General features: G+C 45.1%; 1 protein-coding gene across 2 annotated transcripts in view; it reads right to left on the minus strand.

The window, feature by feature from the left end:
- EVL (Enah/Vasp-like) overlaps window positions 1-4,204 on the minus strand; it is a 108,970-nt gene extending 104,766 nt beyond the window's left edge. The window contains exon 1 of one of the 2 annotated variants that reach the window (XM_041759201.1): window positions 3,990-4,204. In XM_041759201.1, coding sequence (XP_041615135.1) covers window positions 3,990-4,012 — 23 coding nt within the window. In that variant the 5' untranslated portion in view covers window positions 4,013-4,204. The remainder of the gene's footprint in view (window positions 1-3,989) is intronic. The other variant, XM_041759199.1, reaches the window with a different exon arrangement.
- Between the last annotated feature and the right edge of the window lie 13,487 nt (window positions 4,205-17,691).

The raw sequence follows: 17,691 nt of genomic DNA on the forward strand, positions 1-17,691 counted from the left end.
TATCCCTGAGCTCCTGTCGTCATTGATGGTATGTGGCTTGGGGTAACCATGGGCTAAGCAACTAGTGGTGCATGGGCCACAACAATCCAGTCTTGTGCCTTCTCCATCCCCCATCTCCTATTGATGAGCAAGCAAGCTTGCTCACTGCAGTGTGACAGTCACTGTACCTAAACACCTGTCTCTTCAAGGGACCACAGGGCTCAGGAAATGCAAGGGGCTTGACACTGGGTGGGCTCGGCATTGGATGGGCTGTCCTGGCTTCCAAACTTCAGGTCTTCCCTCATACCACTCATTTTGACTTATTTCCATAATCCAGTGAAAGAGCAAGAAAAGTTAAAACTTTTCCCAAGACTAAATGTAAATCTGAATAAAGAAAGAACTAGCTGGAGTTTGAACCTCAATTTTATTTAAAAATAAAATAAAACAGACTCGGAGTAGTGACTTCTCATTTTCATGTGACTGACACATTCCAACTGTGGATTTTAGATCTTGGAGTTGGTATGCCACATTCCTTCTAGAAATAAATCAGAATAAGTATCAGGAATTCTGAGAAACAGTGGATTCTGATTTGGGTTCCATTCTCCCTTGTGAGATCATAGAGCCAAAAATCACATTTAAAAATGTTGATTCTGGGGATGGCAGGGAATGTAGTCACCATTCTGGGTCTAGAAGGGGAAGGAAAACCACACAGTATCCCATGAAGCTGTCTCCAGGGGTGCTCAGAAGGCAGCCTCTGAGGTATGGAGTAACTAAATGTTTACTAAACTATGAATTCAGTACACTTCTCATGTAAGAAGTTTTTTTGAAAAGGTAAAAACAGAGGTGAAGTGTGTCTACCACAACAGCCAGCAGAATAGCTTGCCTGGTGCTAGAACAATACAGTCCTGAAGTCAATGGCAGGCAAAATAAATATCCTAGCTGTCTGGAAAATGCTGGCCCAACTACTCAAGCTCTCAGGATTCTGCAACTGTGTGGGTTTGGCCCCGGCAAATCATTACAATCGTCAGCACGTTCTAGAGTGAGATCATCTGCAGAGATTCCTTATGAAATGTGATCGGCGTTCTCCGGCACTCCCGCAACTGGGGTGTGCTGAGGACACTTCACATTTTTCTCAAGAGGTCAGCTGTCAGCTTTTCGACATGCTCTTCTGAAGTAGCCCACTCAACGGGCACCGTGGTACCAATATCAGGCCTGCACCAAGCTAGCTTGCTTGTTTTTCCTCCCTTATTAAATCCCCTGAAAACAAACTCTGTCAACTGCTTGCCTATTAAGGCCTTACTGTGTGTCAAACAGTTTTAGGCACAAAGGGAGACAAAGTTAAAAACCCAGGAGACCTGGAAGCTCTCAAGGAACTCTGTCCATGTTAAAATCAGACTTCTTTTTAAAATGAATGTGGCCCTTGTGCTCTCGCAGTCGGGGTGTGTGCATGGAGGAGTCTGTGCACTCATGGGCCTGTGAACACGTGTGCAGAGGCTGATGGCGCTGCCCCCGGGTCCTCTCTGCCAGTATGCTCATGTAGAAAGAACGATATAATGTATAAAGTAAGTTCATGTCATCTCATTTAACTCTAACAGCATTCTAGACTTTCTTACAGAAAATTCATACAGAAAATTGAGACTAAAAGAAGATCAAGAAACTTGCCAAGTCCCCACAAGCCACACATGGGAGAACCTGGGTTATAAACCGATAACCCTACCCTCACCCGTCCCCAGGAGGAGAGGCTGTTGGGGTGAGTGATCATGGCTATAGTTTAACCTCCCACGTTGCTTCTGGTCCACCTGCCTGAACTTGAACTACAGCTTCTGGCTCTGGATTTCTTTCCTGCCTGTACCCCCCTGCCTTTGCCTCCAACTTCCCATCTCCATAATGACAGTCTGTCGGTTTTCCCCAAGCCCATGGTTCTGAAAGTCTGGCCCCCAGACCTACAGCATCAGAATCACCTGTGGACTTGCTAGAAATGCAGAACCTCAAGCCAACCCCAGACCTACTGGATCTGAGCCTCTGGGAGTGGGGCCCGGCAATCTGGGCTTTCCTGGACATTCCAGGTGATTCTACTGAAGGCTACAGCTTGAGCACCACCCTGACCTACACTGACCAGGCTAGCTCCCTGAGAGTGCCTGTGTGGGCCCATCATGATCACTTGGCCTCCACACATGTAAATCCCAGGACTAAAGAAGAAAGCTATTTGCCCAGCACATGCAGCAGTCACAAAATGCAATCATTCCCAACAAAGTTCTTGAGGACCAGCTTAGGGAAAGCTGGAAGCATAGGTAACAGACCTCCCCTTTCTGGTCTACTTTCTGCAGCTGGCCCCACTTTCTCTGTTCAGCACTGCAGTGGCCTTCAACCTGACCCCCTTCCTACTCATCAGACCCAGTCTGTGGGCTAGGAGCTCACCAAAGTGGGAACAGGCTTGTTGATACTTATCCCTCTTGCCTAACTGGGAAAGGAGGTGAACAGCTCCACGCTCTGCTCAAAACAATTAGTTAAGGCTTACTCCATCTAGAATAAATGCTTACAATAAGATATGAACCTCACAACTGTATTACTTTCTACAATCCCCAAAACTCCTTTCTCAGACGGATCAGAAAAGCTAATTTTCAAATTGGGGTTAGAACCGGGACTCCCAACTCCCTCTCTATGGACCTAACTACTGTAACACATCAAGCATAAAACAAATTCTTGTTAGTTATCTAATCAAGCTAAAATAAAACAGTAAGTCCTGGTCATTGTGTAAGGGCACGGGCCCATGTCACCAGAGCATATTGCCACAAGGAAAGAATGTCCTTTTCATAAGCCCGGTCCATTAGAAATCATGCAGAGACACTCTCTTAAACAAAGGATAACTTCCTAGATCCAAAGCTCCAAGTTTACAGGAAGGGCGGGGGACAATCTTTATAGCCTGCTTTTCTTCATGCAGATCTGGGGATCTTCTCATCTACTCCCTTGATTTTGCTTAAAAGGTCTCTAATTTCTTCCTAGAAATAATGAAAGGTGGTTATTCTATTATCATTTTAATGTCTATTGCAGCACCGTTCTTTGGAGGGAACAAAAAAGGCCTGTAGAGACAGAACTGAGGTCCCCACACAATCACCCCCTTGCCAATCGATATGGTATTTACACTCTGTTCTAAAATATACCGAAATTCCATTTGAGAAACGAGAGGCTGCCGGAGGTTAGGAGCAGACACACACATACACACTCTCTTCCATATGTTCCAAAAGGTGGAAATATGCACACGAATGATCAGATCACCCTCCCATTCCGCCTCCTTTATTTTCATTTCTTAGAAACTATCTCCGTTGGAACATCCCTTCCCACATTCATACCCAGAGACAGATCCGTGGAGAGGAGATGGAGGAAAGAGAAGGAATAAGATTCACAAAAGACTAATTTGGAGCATTGATAATTACAGCAGCTGAAGAGCTAACGAAAGCAGAGAAGGACCCTGTAACAAAACACCATCAGGGCACTTCCCAGGAAATTGCCCAGGCACAAGATTACTATTAACAATGAGGAAAAAAATCAGAGCCAAAATCAAATCTCAACTAAGCAGGCAGACTTGCAGAATTTTTCACCTTCACTGCTACGATTAGCATTTTTTTAAAAGAGCACTAGACTCCGTGAGTTTGACAAAGGAAGAAAAACAAAAGATAGCAAGAGACTCATGCTAGATAAACAGTTGCTATTCTGCATTCATAACTCTACACCAGCCACAGCAGCTCGAATGAGGCACAAGGTGGGGTCCTCAGCAAATTTACACACGATCAAACCAATTATCCACGCTGCACTTGTGCATGCAGTAAACACCCTCGACCTGCACCACCTCTCTGCCTCCCACCCCCAAAACCGAGATCGACCCCACCAAATGCAGAAAAGAACCCTTTTTTGGGTGAGAACCAGCCAGAGCCTAAGCTGTCATTACACAGCAAAAACCTAGCGAGAACAAAAACCCAGCAGCAGACTGATGTAGGAAGCCCAGAACGTACCTGAATTCTTCAAATGCAAACATGACCTAGTCAGAGACAATTTCCTTAGATTGTCTGGTAGCCTTTTTGGTTCGGAGGACAACCATTTAGTCAGTCAGATGGTGCAAAGTGCAGAAAAAAGAGGCGGGGTTTCCACACCCCCCCAATATTCTGAAGTAAAAGGCTTTCTGCAGACAGGGGCCTGCAGCCTCCAGCTCCGCCAGCTGCTGACAAGCGGCAGCTAACAGGGGAGGCAGCTAGAGGACCATGTGATCATTCCAGCAAGTCTGATTAATGCAGTGTATGCTTAGGCTCCAGGCTGGGAACTGGATTAGCCCAGAGAAATAAGTCGAACCCCTGGGCATGCCTGGCATCCTGGGTGAATCACATATACGCCACCCCCCCCCCCCACACACACACACACCCAGCCAGAAATTTGCAGGTTGGGAAATGGGAGGCAAAGGCCTAAAGGAATGTCACCAGCTCCACGGTGACCTGCCCATTACCCCATCTTGGGTGGCTGCTGCTGTCACCAACAGGTATGGCCAGTGTGGTCAGTGAACAGGACAGAGTGTTACTCATGTTACTGAAAATTCCTCAGAATTCCACTATTGAGCATTTGTTCAGCACAAATGCATAAACTGCTTCAGAACCACAGAAGTCACATTCTATACTTACCACTTTACCATGAACAACATGACCTTGTAGGTCAACTGTGATGACTGATCTCATTTACTTAACTATTCATTTATTGAGTGTCTAGTGTGTACCAGGCTCTTATCAATTCCTTGAGGTACAAAAATTACCATAATAATTTCAGAACAGAAGTTAAGAAAAAGGAAAAGAGATGTCAGAAGAAAGAAAGAAAGAAAGAAAGAAAGAAAGAAAGAAAGAAAGAAAGAAAGAAAGAAAGAAAGAAAAATGTTTACCAGTTTGTAAAGCCCAAGCTGGCAAGATTTGGCTGTATTCTGAAACTTGCCATTACGGAGATCTTCAGCATTTAGAGCACAAATCTTTATAAAATAAGGGAGACAGATCTCAAATAAAAACCTGTGAGTCACTCTTGAGTTTCTTACTCCCTCACAACACAGGACAATCAGTCGCTAATTCTGATTGTACCTCCAAGAGGTTTCTTTGAGTCCAGCCTCTACCATCCCAGGCCCTTAGCACTTCTCAGGCGGCCTTGCACCTTATAACCGGTCTTCCTCACAGTCCTTCTCTAAAAAATCAGCCCAAGCCATTTTCTAAATCTGATTCTGCTGCCTCCGCCCTTTCCAACCCTGCAGTAGTTCCTTGGTACCCATGGGATTATGCAAAAATGCCTCAGCCCTGCAAAGAAAGTCTTATTTCTCCCACTCTTTCTTCCATCAAAACTCTTCACAAACCCCCAAATTCAGCCAGACATTCCAGGTCCCCAGATATGCCAGGACCTCCTTCCTTTGGTCCATGAGGCAACTGGTCCAGATTATTCCTTGTTTCGTGTGTGACGTGTGTCCTCTCATGCAAGGCTCTGCCCCCAGGAGCCTGCACTACCCCCAGGACAGTCAGTCACTGCCACTGAGCCATGGCATAGCACTCCGCCTGCCCCACACATCCCTGAGGCCCGTAGGGCAGTGACGTGCATTCCCAGAGCCTGGCACAGAGCTGGACAAAGAGAAGCCATTCAGTAAAGGTCCAGGGCAGGAACCTCGTTTTGCCTCTGCCTCTGGGATACAGGTATCCACACATGCAGGTGCTCTGGGATGACTGTGCCCCTTCCCGTGTTCTCTCTACCTTGAAGGGCAGCCAGAGTCCAGAGCCCAACTCAAAGAAATGAAGTGGTAGCGGCAGGCTGACTAGTGAGGACAATTGGAGGGAATCCTGGGATCCCTCAAACCACGCAGCAATCATCAACTGAGCTGATCCGGAATGCCCTGCCCAGTATTCCTGACAAGTCTTTGCAAGGGACCCTTCAGTGACAGCAGCTTCTTGGCAGCATCACGATACAACAGAAAACACAAGAGATACAGAGTCCTTAAATAACCGAGTTCACATCCCAGATCTGCCACTTCCTGACTCCATGATCACTGACAGGCGACTCGAGCTGTCCGCGCCCTGCTCCCCGCACAAACAGTTGGAATAACGCAGATGCTGCCTAGGCCTCTCACAGGATAGCTGTTGCGACCCCACAAGGTAGCACCGGGGAGCTGTGAGAGGTCCTTGTTGAGTACATCAAGTTGTGGAAGGTTCTTCATCGTCATTACCGCTTCACAAGGCCACGTCCCCTTGAACAGTGCTGATAGCTGGACGATCTTCTCTGTGAGACCACCATCCCCAGGGAAGTGTTCGGTCTGCATGGGGGGCAGGGGTCAAGGTATTTCTATCTTAGGATTTTCAGGACAAGGTGTGTGTGTGTGTGTGTGTGTGTGTGTGTATACATACACATATATACCATGTATGGATATATGTATAAAATAACTATCCTAAATTCTAAGTTAAAAAAAAGCAATAAAGACTACCCAAATCTTAGAAAGAGCGATTCACCCACACCAAATGCAATTACATGATGTTGTTATTTATTAAACTACCTGGGTACAGTCATAGATGGGCTGGGGTAGGGGCAGCTGGTAATCAGCCAGATACAATCTTCTTGAGGGAAAGGAGATTTAGAGCATTCTGTTACCACTCCTTTGCAGCCTCAAGGACAGGTCTAGTAAACAGCAGACGCACTCCATAATTACTTCTGATTGACAGATGTGTTAGTTGGTCTAATGGCCAGAACCCACATTCTTGGCACTATCTGCAAAGTATGGGAAAGAGAAGCAGTGGTCTTAACTCCTAGACATTTGTCATGGAGTTACAGACGTTTGTGAGAACTGGCCAGATGTGCTTTAGCCTGGCCATGAGGCAGGTCCACTGTGGCACAGGCCCAGGGGATAGACACCTCTTAACTTCATGGCTGGTTTCCACCAGTAACACAAGAATCTCCTCTTGGAATGCTGGTTATACCTCTCAGGGCAATTCATAAGGTCCTAGTACAAGCAGAATTGCTGAGAACTTGTGAAAAATCTTTAAATCCCAGCACCAAATGTATGGTAGACAAAATTTTATGAGATTCCCCAATTTACTAATAAGGAAACAGGCCAAAGAGGTTAAGTAACTTGCCCAAGGTCATACTGCTGTCCAATGGCAGAGCAATGACTTGGAGCCATGCCGGCTTAATGCCAGTGCTTGCAGACCCCATGCCCTCTCAGGTCCGAATACCAATGATCCAACTGCCTCTGGCGGCCTCCAGAGACAGCTGATCCCATAGACCATCAGGCAGCCTGTAGCTCCAGAACAGGGCTGGGCCACAGTGACCGTCTGGGGTTCCTCTACCCAGCCAGTCCTGGCTAGTGCCTGAATGTCATGGCCAGGCATGCATGTCTGCACCGCCTGCTTCAGCTGCCGCAGGAAGGAAGGGCTAGGATCCTGGGTTGACACAGGACCAGACTAGGAACGGAGTTGGCTTCAAACCCTAGGCACTTCATTTGATCCCTGATAGCACCAGAGTGTCAGGAAGAGGGACACAAGTGAGGGTCCGTGCCTCCTGACAGCTCCACTCTCTCTGAATAGGCTGGGAAGGCACTTCAGTGACCAAAGAATGTTAAAAAAATGAAAGGTCATCCCAGGTCATTTACTGATGACTCAAGGCTCAGACAAAGCCTGTTCCTGCCATGGAACCTTTTTTTTTTTTTTTAATGTCACTTACATGGGACATAAAGCTGATACATGTAGAGGGTTCTGGTTGAAGGAGGAGTGGAAGAGCCCACAGTCCCTGCCCCCAGGCTTTCCCCTCCCTCTAGCAGGGGCAGGCCAGACTCAGCCGGAGAACACCTGGCTCAAATGACTGGCAGCCCCATCTGACATTCTGGATGGGGTGGAGCTCTCTGAGCTCGGGTCATCACACTCACCCTAGTTAATCTGGACTCACCCCCTTTTTTTAGTCTTATCCTAAGAATAAAAGCCCCCCCCCCCCCAACCTGGACCCTGCTGTCATCGTAGAACACTGTCCTCCTGCAGGACTGGCCATGAGAGCTGCCTGAGGAGTCCCCAGAGAAACAAATGTGGAGATACTGAATACAAATGCTATCATTAACAGGAGATGTTCCCAGGCCCAGGACAATCTGGGAAAACTAACATTTCTAGGCATGCAGTAGGCCTTTGGTAAAAAAAAAACTTGTTGAATTCACTTAATGTGCTTTTGTTGCAGCTGAATTAACCTTTCCAAAAAAAAAAAAAAAAATTAAAAACAAAACCCAAAACAAAATCCCTTCTTCAACTGATAAGAAATGTTGAGTCCTACATGCTGAACTATTTCTTTCCCCCAAATTACATAAATTCAAATGAACTTCTACAATGACATTTACTTTAAAATAAAAGTTTTAAATAAAGCTATCCCTCATCCCTATTTTGAGAATTCTATTTAAACTAAAAGCAACCCCCCCCCCCCACCGCCCCAAAGCATTTTACTACAGAGAAAACACAAGTATCTTCAGTCTACCACTACTCAAAAGTAGGAGTCATTGGTAATTACTTCTGCATTCCTGTCTACATTGGTCTCTCAGCAAATAAGCGCTCTCTAGATGTGCCAGGTGACTGGAGATTATCTTTGCACTCACTCAACAAACAGCTGGAGGGCTACTATGCTAGATGCTATTCCAGGTGCTGCAGAGAGAGCAGAGTACATCAACGTCCTCTGTCTCCCAGTGCTTGAGTCTAAGGGTGGAAGGCAGATCACAAATGAATAAACATGGGCACTGAGCCATGGAGTGGTGGGAGCTACTGAATTTAGCAGACATGATGGGAAAGACCCCTTCAGGGGTGATATTTATGCTCAGATTTGAAAGACAACCAGGGGACGGGTATGCAAATCTCAAGGAAGGATTACTGCAAGCAGAAGAATCAGCTGAGGTGGGAGGGAACAGCCTGGCTTTTACCCAGTCATGCAATGTGGCTGGAACGGAGGAATAAGGAACAGAAGAAATGGAGATGAGGACAGACAGGGTCAGCAGCGTATTGGCAGCCGAGGGGGAAGCCACTGTGGAGTTTTAGATAAGGGAGTAACATGACTGGATTTTCGTTTTTTAGAAGAATCATGGGAGTGGGGAGACCAGTCAGAAGCTTCCATGGCAGTCCAAGTACAAGCTGGCGGGTCTGGACTCCGGTGACAGCAGGGCACAAAAGCAGAAAACAAATCGATGGACTGCAGGTATGTTTCAGAGACAGTCTTTTCTCACAAGGCAATTGTTTTATGTGGTTCTTAGGTCAGTGAGGAAGCAAAGACAGACTTGAACAGAAATACTAAGCACCCTCTGAGGACCAGATACCAAAGAAGTGTAGGCCCCATGAGAGGAAAGACCTTGTCCCATATTTACCACCACACCCCAGGGCTGGCACCCAGAATCATTCAATAAATATCTGTTGAATTAATGAACCAGCAGTTTGTAGACAGAGAAAGAAGGTTTCATAAAAAGATGAAATTGCATGAAGTCAGCATCCTCTTTCTGGTGCAACCATCAGATAAAAGGGCAGATTATCCTTTTGAATAAACAAGTGCAGCTGCTCCAATGTCACCCAGATAGACAGAACTTTGCCAAGAAAATCTTACCAGGAATAGAGGGAGAATCAAGAAGATAAAAGCATGCAAAGCAAATTCAGATATTCCATCAAGTACTCACTGCTAATAAGTCTAGCACCACACTATCTCTGAAAGATAAGGAGGTGAAAGAAGATTCAAGACACACCTGAGGCCCTTCCAGTAGTTGGGAACAGACCACAGGCCTCAGAAATCCCAAGAATCAATACTGGCAAATCATTATGAAGGTGCCTACAGCTGTGGGCAAAGGATTTAATAGTTACCCTGTTAGCACTGGTTTTCTTTCCCACCTCACCTCACTGCTCTTAGCAAGATCCTTTTGCATCCTGGTTCTGGCATACAGTAGCCCATGAGCTTGGAGTGTGAACAGCTGAGCTGTGGTCCGAGCTTCACCCTTAACCAGAAGAGCAAGTCACTTTACTTGTCACAGTCTTGCTAACTCACCTATGAAATGTGGGTAATAATTCCTGTCCTGCTCTCTCACAAAGAAATAGCAAGGGCTAAATACAATAGTCAGTGTGCCAGTGTTTTGTAGATTGCATGTGCTAGATATATAAATAATAATACTATTATCAACAACATAGGAAATTACCCTTTTCCACTTGGTGCCACTGAGGTCCTGACAAGGCAGGAATTTTAAGTATTTTTCCAGGTCACATAATTAGATGATCCATAAATGTAACTGATTATCCAAGTGACCAAGGGAGTTTACAAACACATGGAACTGTGGGAATTCACAGTCAAATGAGTCAAACCCTACTTCGGGCAACAGTTGAGCCATCTCAGATGCTTATCTCCTCAATGCATGTTCATTCGTCAAAGTGTAATTTTCAAAAGCTAAAAACCTAATGGTCATACAAAAATATAGTATGCTTGTGTCAAGGACTGACTTAAGTCATTTATGAGGGAACACCAGGATGGCAAAGCTAGTTCAAAGGTTACACTAGAAACACAGAGTAAATGGCAAAAAAGAATGTCGTGATAATCTTGCAAAAGTTAGATCCAAAACTGGCTCATGTCCCACAAAGCAATGAAACTATAACCTTTGTGGTTACTTTTTTCTACTAAACACAAAGCATTTAGATCTCTACTGGGCAGAAATCATGTGTAATTTATCCATCTTCTATAAGTTAGCATCCAACTTTACAGAAGGACGTCTTCTCTAAGAATGTCAGGTGTCCTTTAGGTATGCTTGCTATGCTCTTGAGGGATTCAGAAATAGCGTACAATAATCTTTCTGCCTTTTGTCCAAGTCTTAGAGATAATTTTCCTACAATATCTCACCATAGCTTATCATCCGTCCCCATGAACTGGTGGATAAGAAAGAAGTTCTTTCCTATCTAGTCCGTTTTTTGCTTCTGCCCCGTTTATATCCTCTTATTTTGTGAAAATCCTTCAAATGATTGAAGTCAATTCTAAATTATTACTTAGTCTTCCGGGTCAAATCATCCTGAAATGGGGGTGGGGGAGTGCATTTTCCCTAACTTCCAGCTTTCAGCGCTTCCCTGAATTCTCTCCAACTATCACACTTGTGGGTCTCTTAAAGACAAAAAAGGGAACGTCTGATTCATAGGTGCTGATTCAGAGTCCCTCCCCCTCCCCCAGATCTGGCTATTCTGAAGCACTTACCATAATTAACTCTAATCCCCCAACCTCACAAACTCACCCCTATCATCCCTTTCCTCCCCATATGATAGTGCTTGGAAGTCACAAACTAAACCCACTACAGAGACACATACAAACCCAACCCACACTAACTGGCACAATAATATGAAGTCAAAGAAGAAATGGAGGGAATCAGAGAGAATGTCTTGTTCATACCTGTATCTTCCACATAGGGTAGGGAATTGGAATGAATAAATTAATTAATTAATTAAATGTTTTAAAGGCCTGGAAGAATGAATGGATTCCAAAGGCTTTGGCATGTTAATGTCTTCCAAGTTGTTAAGTTCCCAGTCCAGTGGGAGCCTCTGGAAGATGGAGACTGCCTCAGTTTGCTTGGGTTATGGTGTGACAAAATACCACATGCTGGGGAGCTTGTACCTCTCACAGTGCTGGAGGGGGAAGACCAAGATCAGGGTACCAGCACAGTCCGGTAAGTGCCCTCTTCCAGGTTGCAAACTTCTCATTGTATGTGCACAAGGAGGAAGGGCCAGGGAGCTCCATGGTATCTCTTTCCTAAGGGTACTAACCCCGTTCGTGAAGGGCCCATCTCCTCATGCCATCACATTGGGGGTTAGGATCCCAACATGTGAATCATGGCAGGACACAAACGTGTGAATGAACGAATGAATGAATGAACGATGTGGGAATTTCTGGCATCTGCTGACAAGGCAGGGATGAAGAAATTGTATTTTGAAGGTAGGAATATAAAGGAGGGGTCTAAATTAATACATCTAAAACCAGATCACAGAGATGTGAGGTCTATGCTGCCTTCAAATAGGGGAGTTGCCCTGTGTTTTGGGCACCTAACGTCTACAGTATAGACACCAATCCTGACCATGCATCCCCTTCCCAATAATACAAGCCCTAAAAACAAGAACCTTCATTTAACACGTTCTGTCTAGAGAAGGACTTACAGGGAAGACATAGAACAGTAAAGAAATCGTATGAATATGTGCCTAAGAGAGCCGTAATTTGAGAAGTCCTGCTTTAAATTTTGTTCCCTCAAAAAGCTAGTTTTCTTTCTCACATTTTATTTCTGATAATCAGGCTTTCTCTATTTCTGATTCCCTACTAAAATGTACAAGGTGGTGTTTTTCCTCCTCCAAAATAGCACTGCTTCTTAGTTTCCAAAAAAGTTCCATTTGCATAAGTCCTGCAATGGTGTTTATATTCCTTCTTACAAAAAGCTCCGATACCCAGCCTAAAACCCTGGTGTTTAAATTAATAGGTATCAGACAAAGTGATTAAGACCTTCCCATGCAGCCCTAATGCTGAGCTGGGATTTGCCAGGGCACTGACTACATTTGGAACAGCAGTTCTTTTTTTAAAATGTATTTCCACAAGCATGAAACAATACAAGCGCCTGATTATCTTCCATCCCTCATTCTCAAACCATTCACTCTCCTCTGATCCTGCCTCCCTTGGACCCCACAGCAAGTACTGAATAAAAAACAAGAATAAGGAAAGCAAAAGGGTTACAGGCACTGGAGGAACCAAACTTTGAGAACCACTGTATTCCGTCCAGAGAACGTGGAACCTAAAGAGCATCACAGATTTCATTAAGTGGCCTACGCAACTCTAAGAAAAATGCTGGTCCGGTCTCATTTGGACCACAGGAAGAGAAAAAGACAGCACACCTTGCTTACGGGCAGAGATGGAATCAGAACCAAAGTCTCAAAAAAAAAAAAAAAAAAAAAAAAGAACCAAAGTCTCCTGGGTTGTAATGTAGGCGCTTATCCTGTAAACCAATGCCTCTCAAAGCAGGGACTTCCACGGGTGGTAATGGCATCACCTGCCCACTTGTCAAAGATGAAAGTTCTTAGCGCCTCCCCAGACTAACTGAATCGGAGATTTCAGGAGGGAGGGCACAACCCAGCAATCTGTGTCTCCACGAGCTCTTCAGGGGACTCAGATGCACGCTGAAGTTAAGAGACCCACTGGGCCCGGTGAGTCCCAGCTGGGACAATCTCCATGCCTCAGGGGCCATCTGGCACCCTGTGGAGACATGATCAGCTGTCACAACTGGGACGGGGGAGTGCTACCGGCACCTGGTGGGTACAGCCCAGGGCCGCTGCCGGATATCCTACTATGTACAGCACAGCCCTCCACAACAAAGACCCATTGGCCCCAACTACCAATAGTGCCAAGGTGGGAAACACTGCCCTCTTCCTCCTACAGGGCGGCAAGAGAGACAGAAGTGGCTAATCCTGCATGCTCTCTCTCAGAAGCATCTATCCCTCTCAGGTGGACATTTTCTCTTTTCTTTTCTTTTCTTTTCTTTTCTTTTCTTTTCTTTCTTTCTTTTCTTTTCTTTTCTCTTTTCCTTCCTTCCTTCCTTCCTTCCTTCCTTCCTTCCTTCCTTCCTTCCTTTCTTCCTCCCTTTCCTTCTTCCTCCCTTTCCTTCCTCATCCTCCTCCTCCCCTCCCCCCCCCTCCTCCTTCTTCTTCTGACTTTATTTATTCATGACAGTCAGAGAGAGGCAGAGACATAGGCAGAGCAAGAAGCAGGCTCCCTGTGGGGAGCCCAATGTGGTACTCAATCCTAGGACCCTGGGATCATGGCCTGAGCAAAAGGCAAGTGCACAACCACTGAGCCACCCAGGTGCCCCAGATGTTTACTTCTCTTTCAAAAATGTGTCCTCTTGAGCCGGGCTTCCCAACTGATGTGCCTCTACTCGGTGAGGGGCTCTGGGATCTGGACCCCTTGGCTCTCTATCAGGCCAGCGCACCAGTCCCCAAAGCCAGTCCCTCCCATGGCAAACAGCTACGTCTAGTTCCCAGGGTGTCACATGAGCATTGTCAGTTTCCAGAAGAGTCATCATGGGATGAGAGATTAGAAATTAGCAGTGATCTTTAAAATAAAGTCAGAGCAACTTCCCATCTCCAGTGATGGTGAATGGGGTTATTTATTTTTTTTAAGATATTATTTATTTATTCATGAGAGACAAAGAGAGAAAGAGAGAGAGAGAGAGAGAGAGAGGCAGAGACACAGGCAGAGGGAGAAGCAGGCTCCGTGCAGGGAGCGGGACGTGGGACTCGATTCCAGGTCTCCAGGATCAGGCCCTGGGCTGAAGGCGGCACTAAACCACTGCGCCACCAGGGATGCCCAAGAATGGGGTTGTTTAGATCAACCCTTCCAATAAAAATAACCACAAAAAGAGTAAAACTGCTAAAAAATGAGCAGACATTTCTAAAGGTATCAAATTGCTGTCAAGATGGTAAGGAATTTCTAGGTTAAAACTGAAGAGAAAGAAAATGGTCTGAAAAGGTAAAGGGGCACAGAAGCCCCTTTTTGCCTTGAGGGCACTGGTTGATCCTGGAAAATACAAACTTCCATGCCTGCCTAGCAGCCTAGCAAGACAAAAGAGTCACCCTCTCAGGGTGCTCCTTTTTCCTGGGAAGGGATCCACAGACATGTCCGCAGAAGCATTCTACGGCACCTTAGTTGGCAAACTCCTACCACCTTCACCAACCAGTGCCCCGTAAATAAGGGCTAACCCTTATTGAGCAGTTATCACGTCCCCGTTCTGCTCTGCCTAGTGTATCAACTAACACAACCCTTGGGGAGCAGCATGGAGTCAGGTTCCCTTTTTTCCCATTTTACAGATGGGGAGACCTAGGAACAGAAAGATGGATAATTTGCCCAAGATCCCACAGTTCAAAGGTGGCAGAGCTGATCATACTCAAACATAACAGGCTGCCTGACTTTTAACTACCACAGAATAAGTTAAAACCAAAAGGGCACAAAGATGTTGATTTTGGTATGACTTAAAAACAGTAATAAACTAAATATCCATCAATAGGGATTGATCAAATAAAATATAACATATATAAAGAATCATTAGAGGGGCACCTGGGCAGCTCAGTCGAGTGCTGACTCTTGGTTTCAGCTTAGGTCATGATCTCAGGGTTGCGACATCGAGCCCCACATTGGGTTCTGAGTGCAGTGTGGAATCTGCTCAAGATTCTCTCTCCCTCTCCCTCTGCCTCCCCCTCTGTCCTTCCCCCTGCTCACACATGCACACAAGTGCATGCTCTCTCTCTCTCTCAAAATCTTAAAAAAAAAAAAAGTCACTGCAAACCCAGACCTACTAATACTGCTGAGTAAAAACATTATAGAGGATTGTTACAAAGCATGAATTATTGTTGTGTAACAAACACCTCCACAAATCAAATAAAAAAGCAAGTTACAGGGATCCCTGGGTGGCGCAGCGGTTTGGCGCCTGCCTTTGGCCCAGGGCGCGATCCTGGAGACCCGGGATCGAATCCCACGTCAGGCTCCCGGTGCATGGAGCCTGCTTCTCCCTCTGCCTGTGTCTCTGCCTCTCTCTCTCTCTCTCTCTCTGTATGACTACATAAAAAAAAAAAAAAAAAAAAAAAAAAAAAGCAAGTTACAGAAAAGAACCTCCAGTACAGTGTATTCTCAGGGATGTACTACTATATATATATACAACCCTGCGCCTGGTGGTCACAAGCTCAGCCTTTAGATTCAGAGAGCTTACCTCTACTTGACCTTGGGCAAATTAAATGACTTCATTGTTCTAAAACATGTTTCCTTCTGAGTAAAATGGGGTAACATTATTATCTCAAAGGATATTGGTGAGAATCATGCAGCTGCTCAGGCCAGAGCCACTACAGAAGAGCTCAGTAAACAGAGCTCTTCTGTTATTATTATGCTTTTATGTGTGTATGCATGTGCATAAAGAGATGTCTGGAAGAATGTCAGCCAAAATGCTAACAACCGCTTATATTCAGGGAACTGGCATCCCTAGTCATCTGTACTTTGTTTGTACTTTTCTGTACAGCCTAATTTTTACAATGAACTGGTATGATTTTTATATATATCCTCCCAGCATACATATTAAGTGTAAAACTGAACAAACTATTCCAACAGCGTTGACATGATAGGGGCCATCTCCAATAGAGATCCATGGGAAACAAGAGCAAGCTAGAGAAAGTGAGACCCTAGGCCTGGGACATCACCAAGCATAGAATAAATATTTGTTGAATCAGTGAAGGAATCTACAAACTGAGAGGCAACAATGTGCAATGGTACTGAGGTCTGGAACTGTGCATAGCTGGAGTCAAATCCCAGCTGTCTTCTTAGCTGTTACCCCTTAAAAACCGATTTTTAACCCTGCGGATCTTCAGCTGCCTCACCTATGAAATCAACTTGCCAATTCGTAAGACTGTCACATGGTTAAACGAGACTGTAAATGTGAAAGCGGTCTGCAGTTAGTAGAAGTTTGGTAACAGCTAGTTCTTCCTCTCCCTTTGCCCCAGGGGTGCCAATAACAAATTGGGTGACACTGAACAAGTTGTTTCTCTGAGCCTTAGTTTTCTCACTTCTAAAATAAGAATAATATTTACCTACCTCTTGGGATGCTGTGCTAATTATGTAAAAGATTTCTGTGTAGTATACATGGGAAAACTTGCTAATGATCATTACGGGAGTTTTTTGGGCCAGTTTTATTTTATAGCCTCTTGGCTCCAATATACAATTTTTGGAAGCCTCTAAAATCTAAGAAACATGTAGATTTTATTAATGAGTAATAATTTACTGACCTTTGTGAGCTTTCCCAGAAGAGCCTAATCTCTGTCTACCTGAAAATACAGTCTGCCTCGATGTGACTAGAATTAGTGCCTCCCAAGAAACCCTGGTCCAGTCTGGCCCAGTGTTCTGATGACACAAGTGCTGGTGCCCACAATTGCAGTTTTGTTCTCCTGATGATGAAGATGGGAACTCTTGCTTCTTTACACTGCTTAAGAGGAAGTGCTAACTTCTTTGAGGTGCCACCAGCTGAAACCCTTAAATAGCGGGCATGTCCATACTCTCTCCGTGTAGCACCTTAACAATATCTAACATTTACAGAATTCTTTGGAAGCATTTCTTAGACATTGTCCTCTGTGGTCAAAGAACCATGTAGCATGGTAAGCAAACCAGGGACTACTATCCCTATTTACAGAGAGGAAACCATGGATCGAGATAGTTCAGTGAACCTGATCAAAGACAAGCTATGCACTGACAACCATGCTTGACAACAGAAAGGGAATGGTTTAAGTATATCCCTTTGGGAAAGGTAAAGAGGAAGGAAAATAAAGCCATGCCTTCAGCCCTACTTAGGAGTATGGCCAGAGGCTGACACCAGGGAGCAAAGCAGAGTTTGGAGTATACTTCTATCAGAATCATGTCTCCCTAATGAAACCAACCAAGGAAAGGAGATATTTATGTTTATGGCTCACATAACTTGGTTCTGCTCTAATTTTGCATGTTCAGCAACCTGAATAGGTCTGTCCTGAGTCAGAAAAGGGACAATTTTCCAAGATCAGTACCAAGTTCAGGCAGAGCCAGGCCTAGCTCCTAACTCCCCTGAATCTAAGCGCAGCTCCCTCTCTCATTCCCCACTGACAACCACACTACTCCCAGCCCAGCTCCCAGGAC

Source organism: Vulpes lagopus, chromosome 6 (genome assembly GCF_018345385.1).
Source record: "Vulpes lagopus strain Blue_001 chromosome 6, ASM1834538v1, whole genome shotgun sequence".
Taxonomy (NCBI): domain Eukaryota; kingdom Metazoa; phylum Chordata; class Mammalia; order Carnivora; family Canidae; genus Vulpes; species Vulpes lagopus.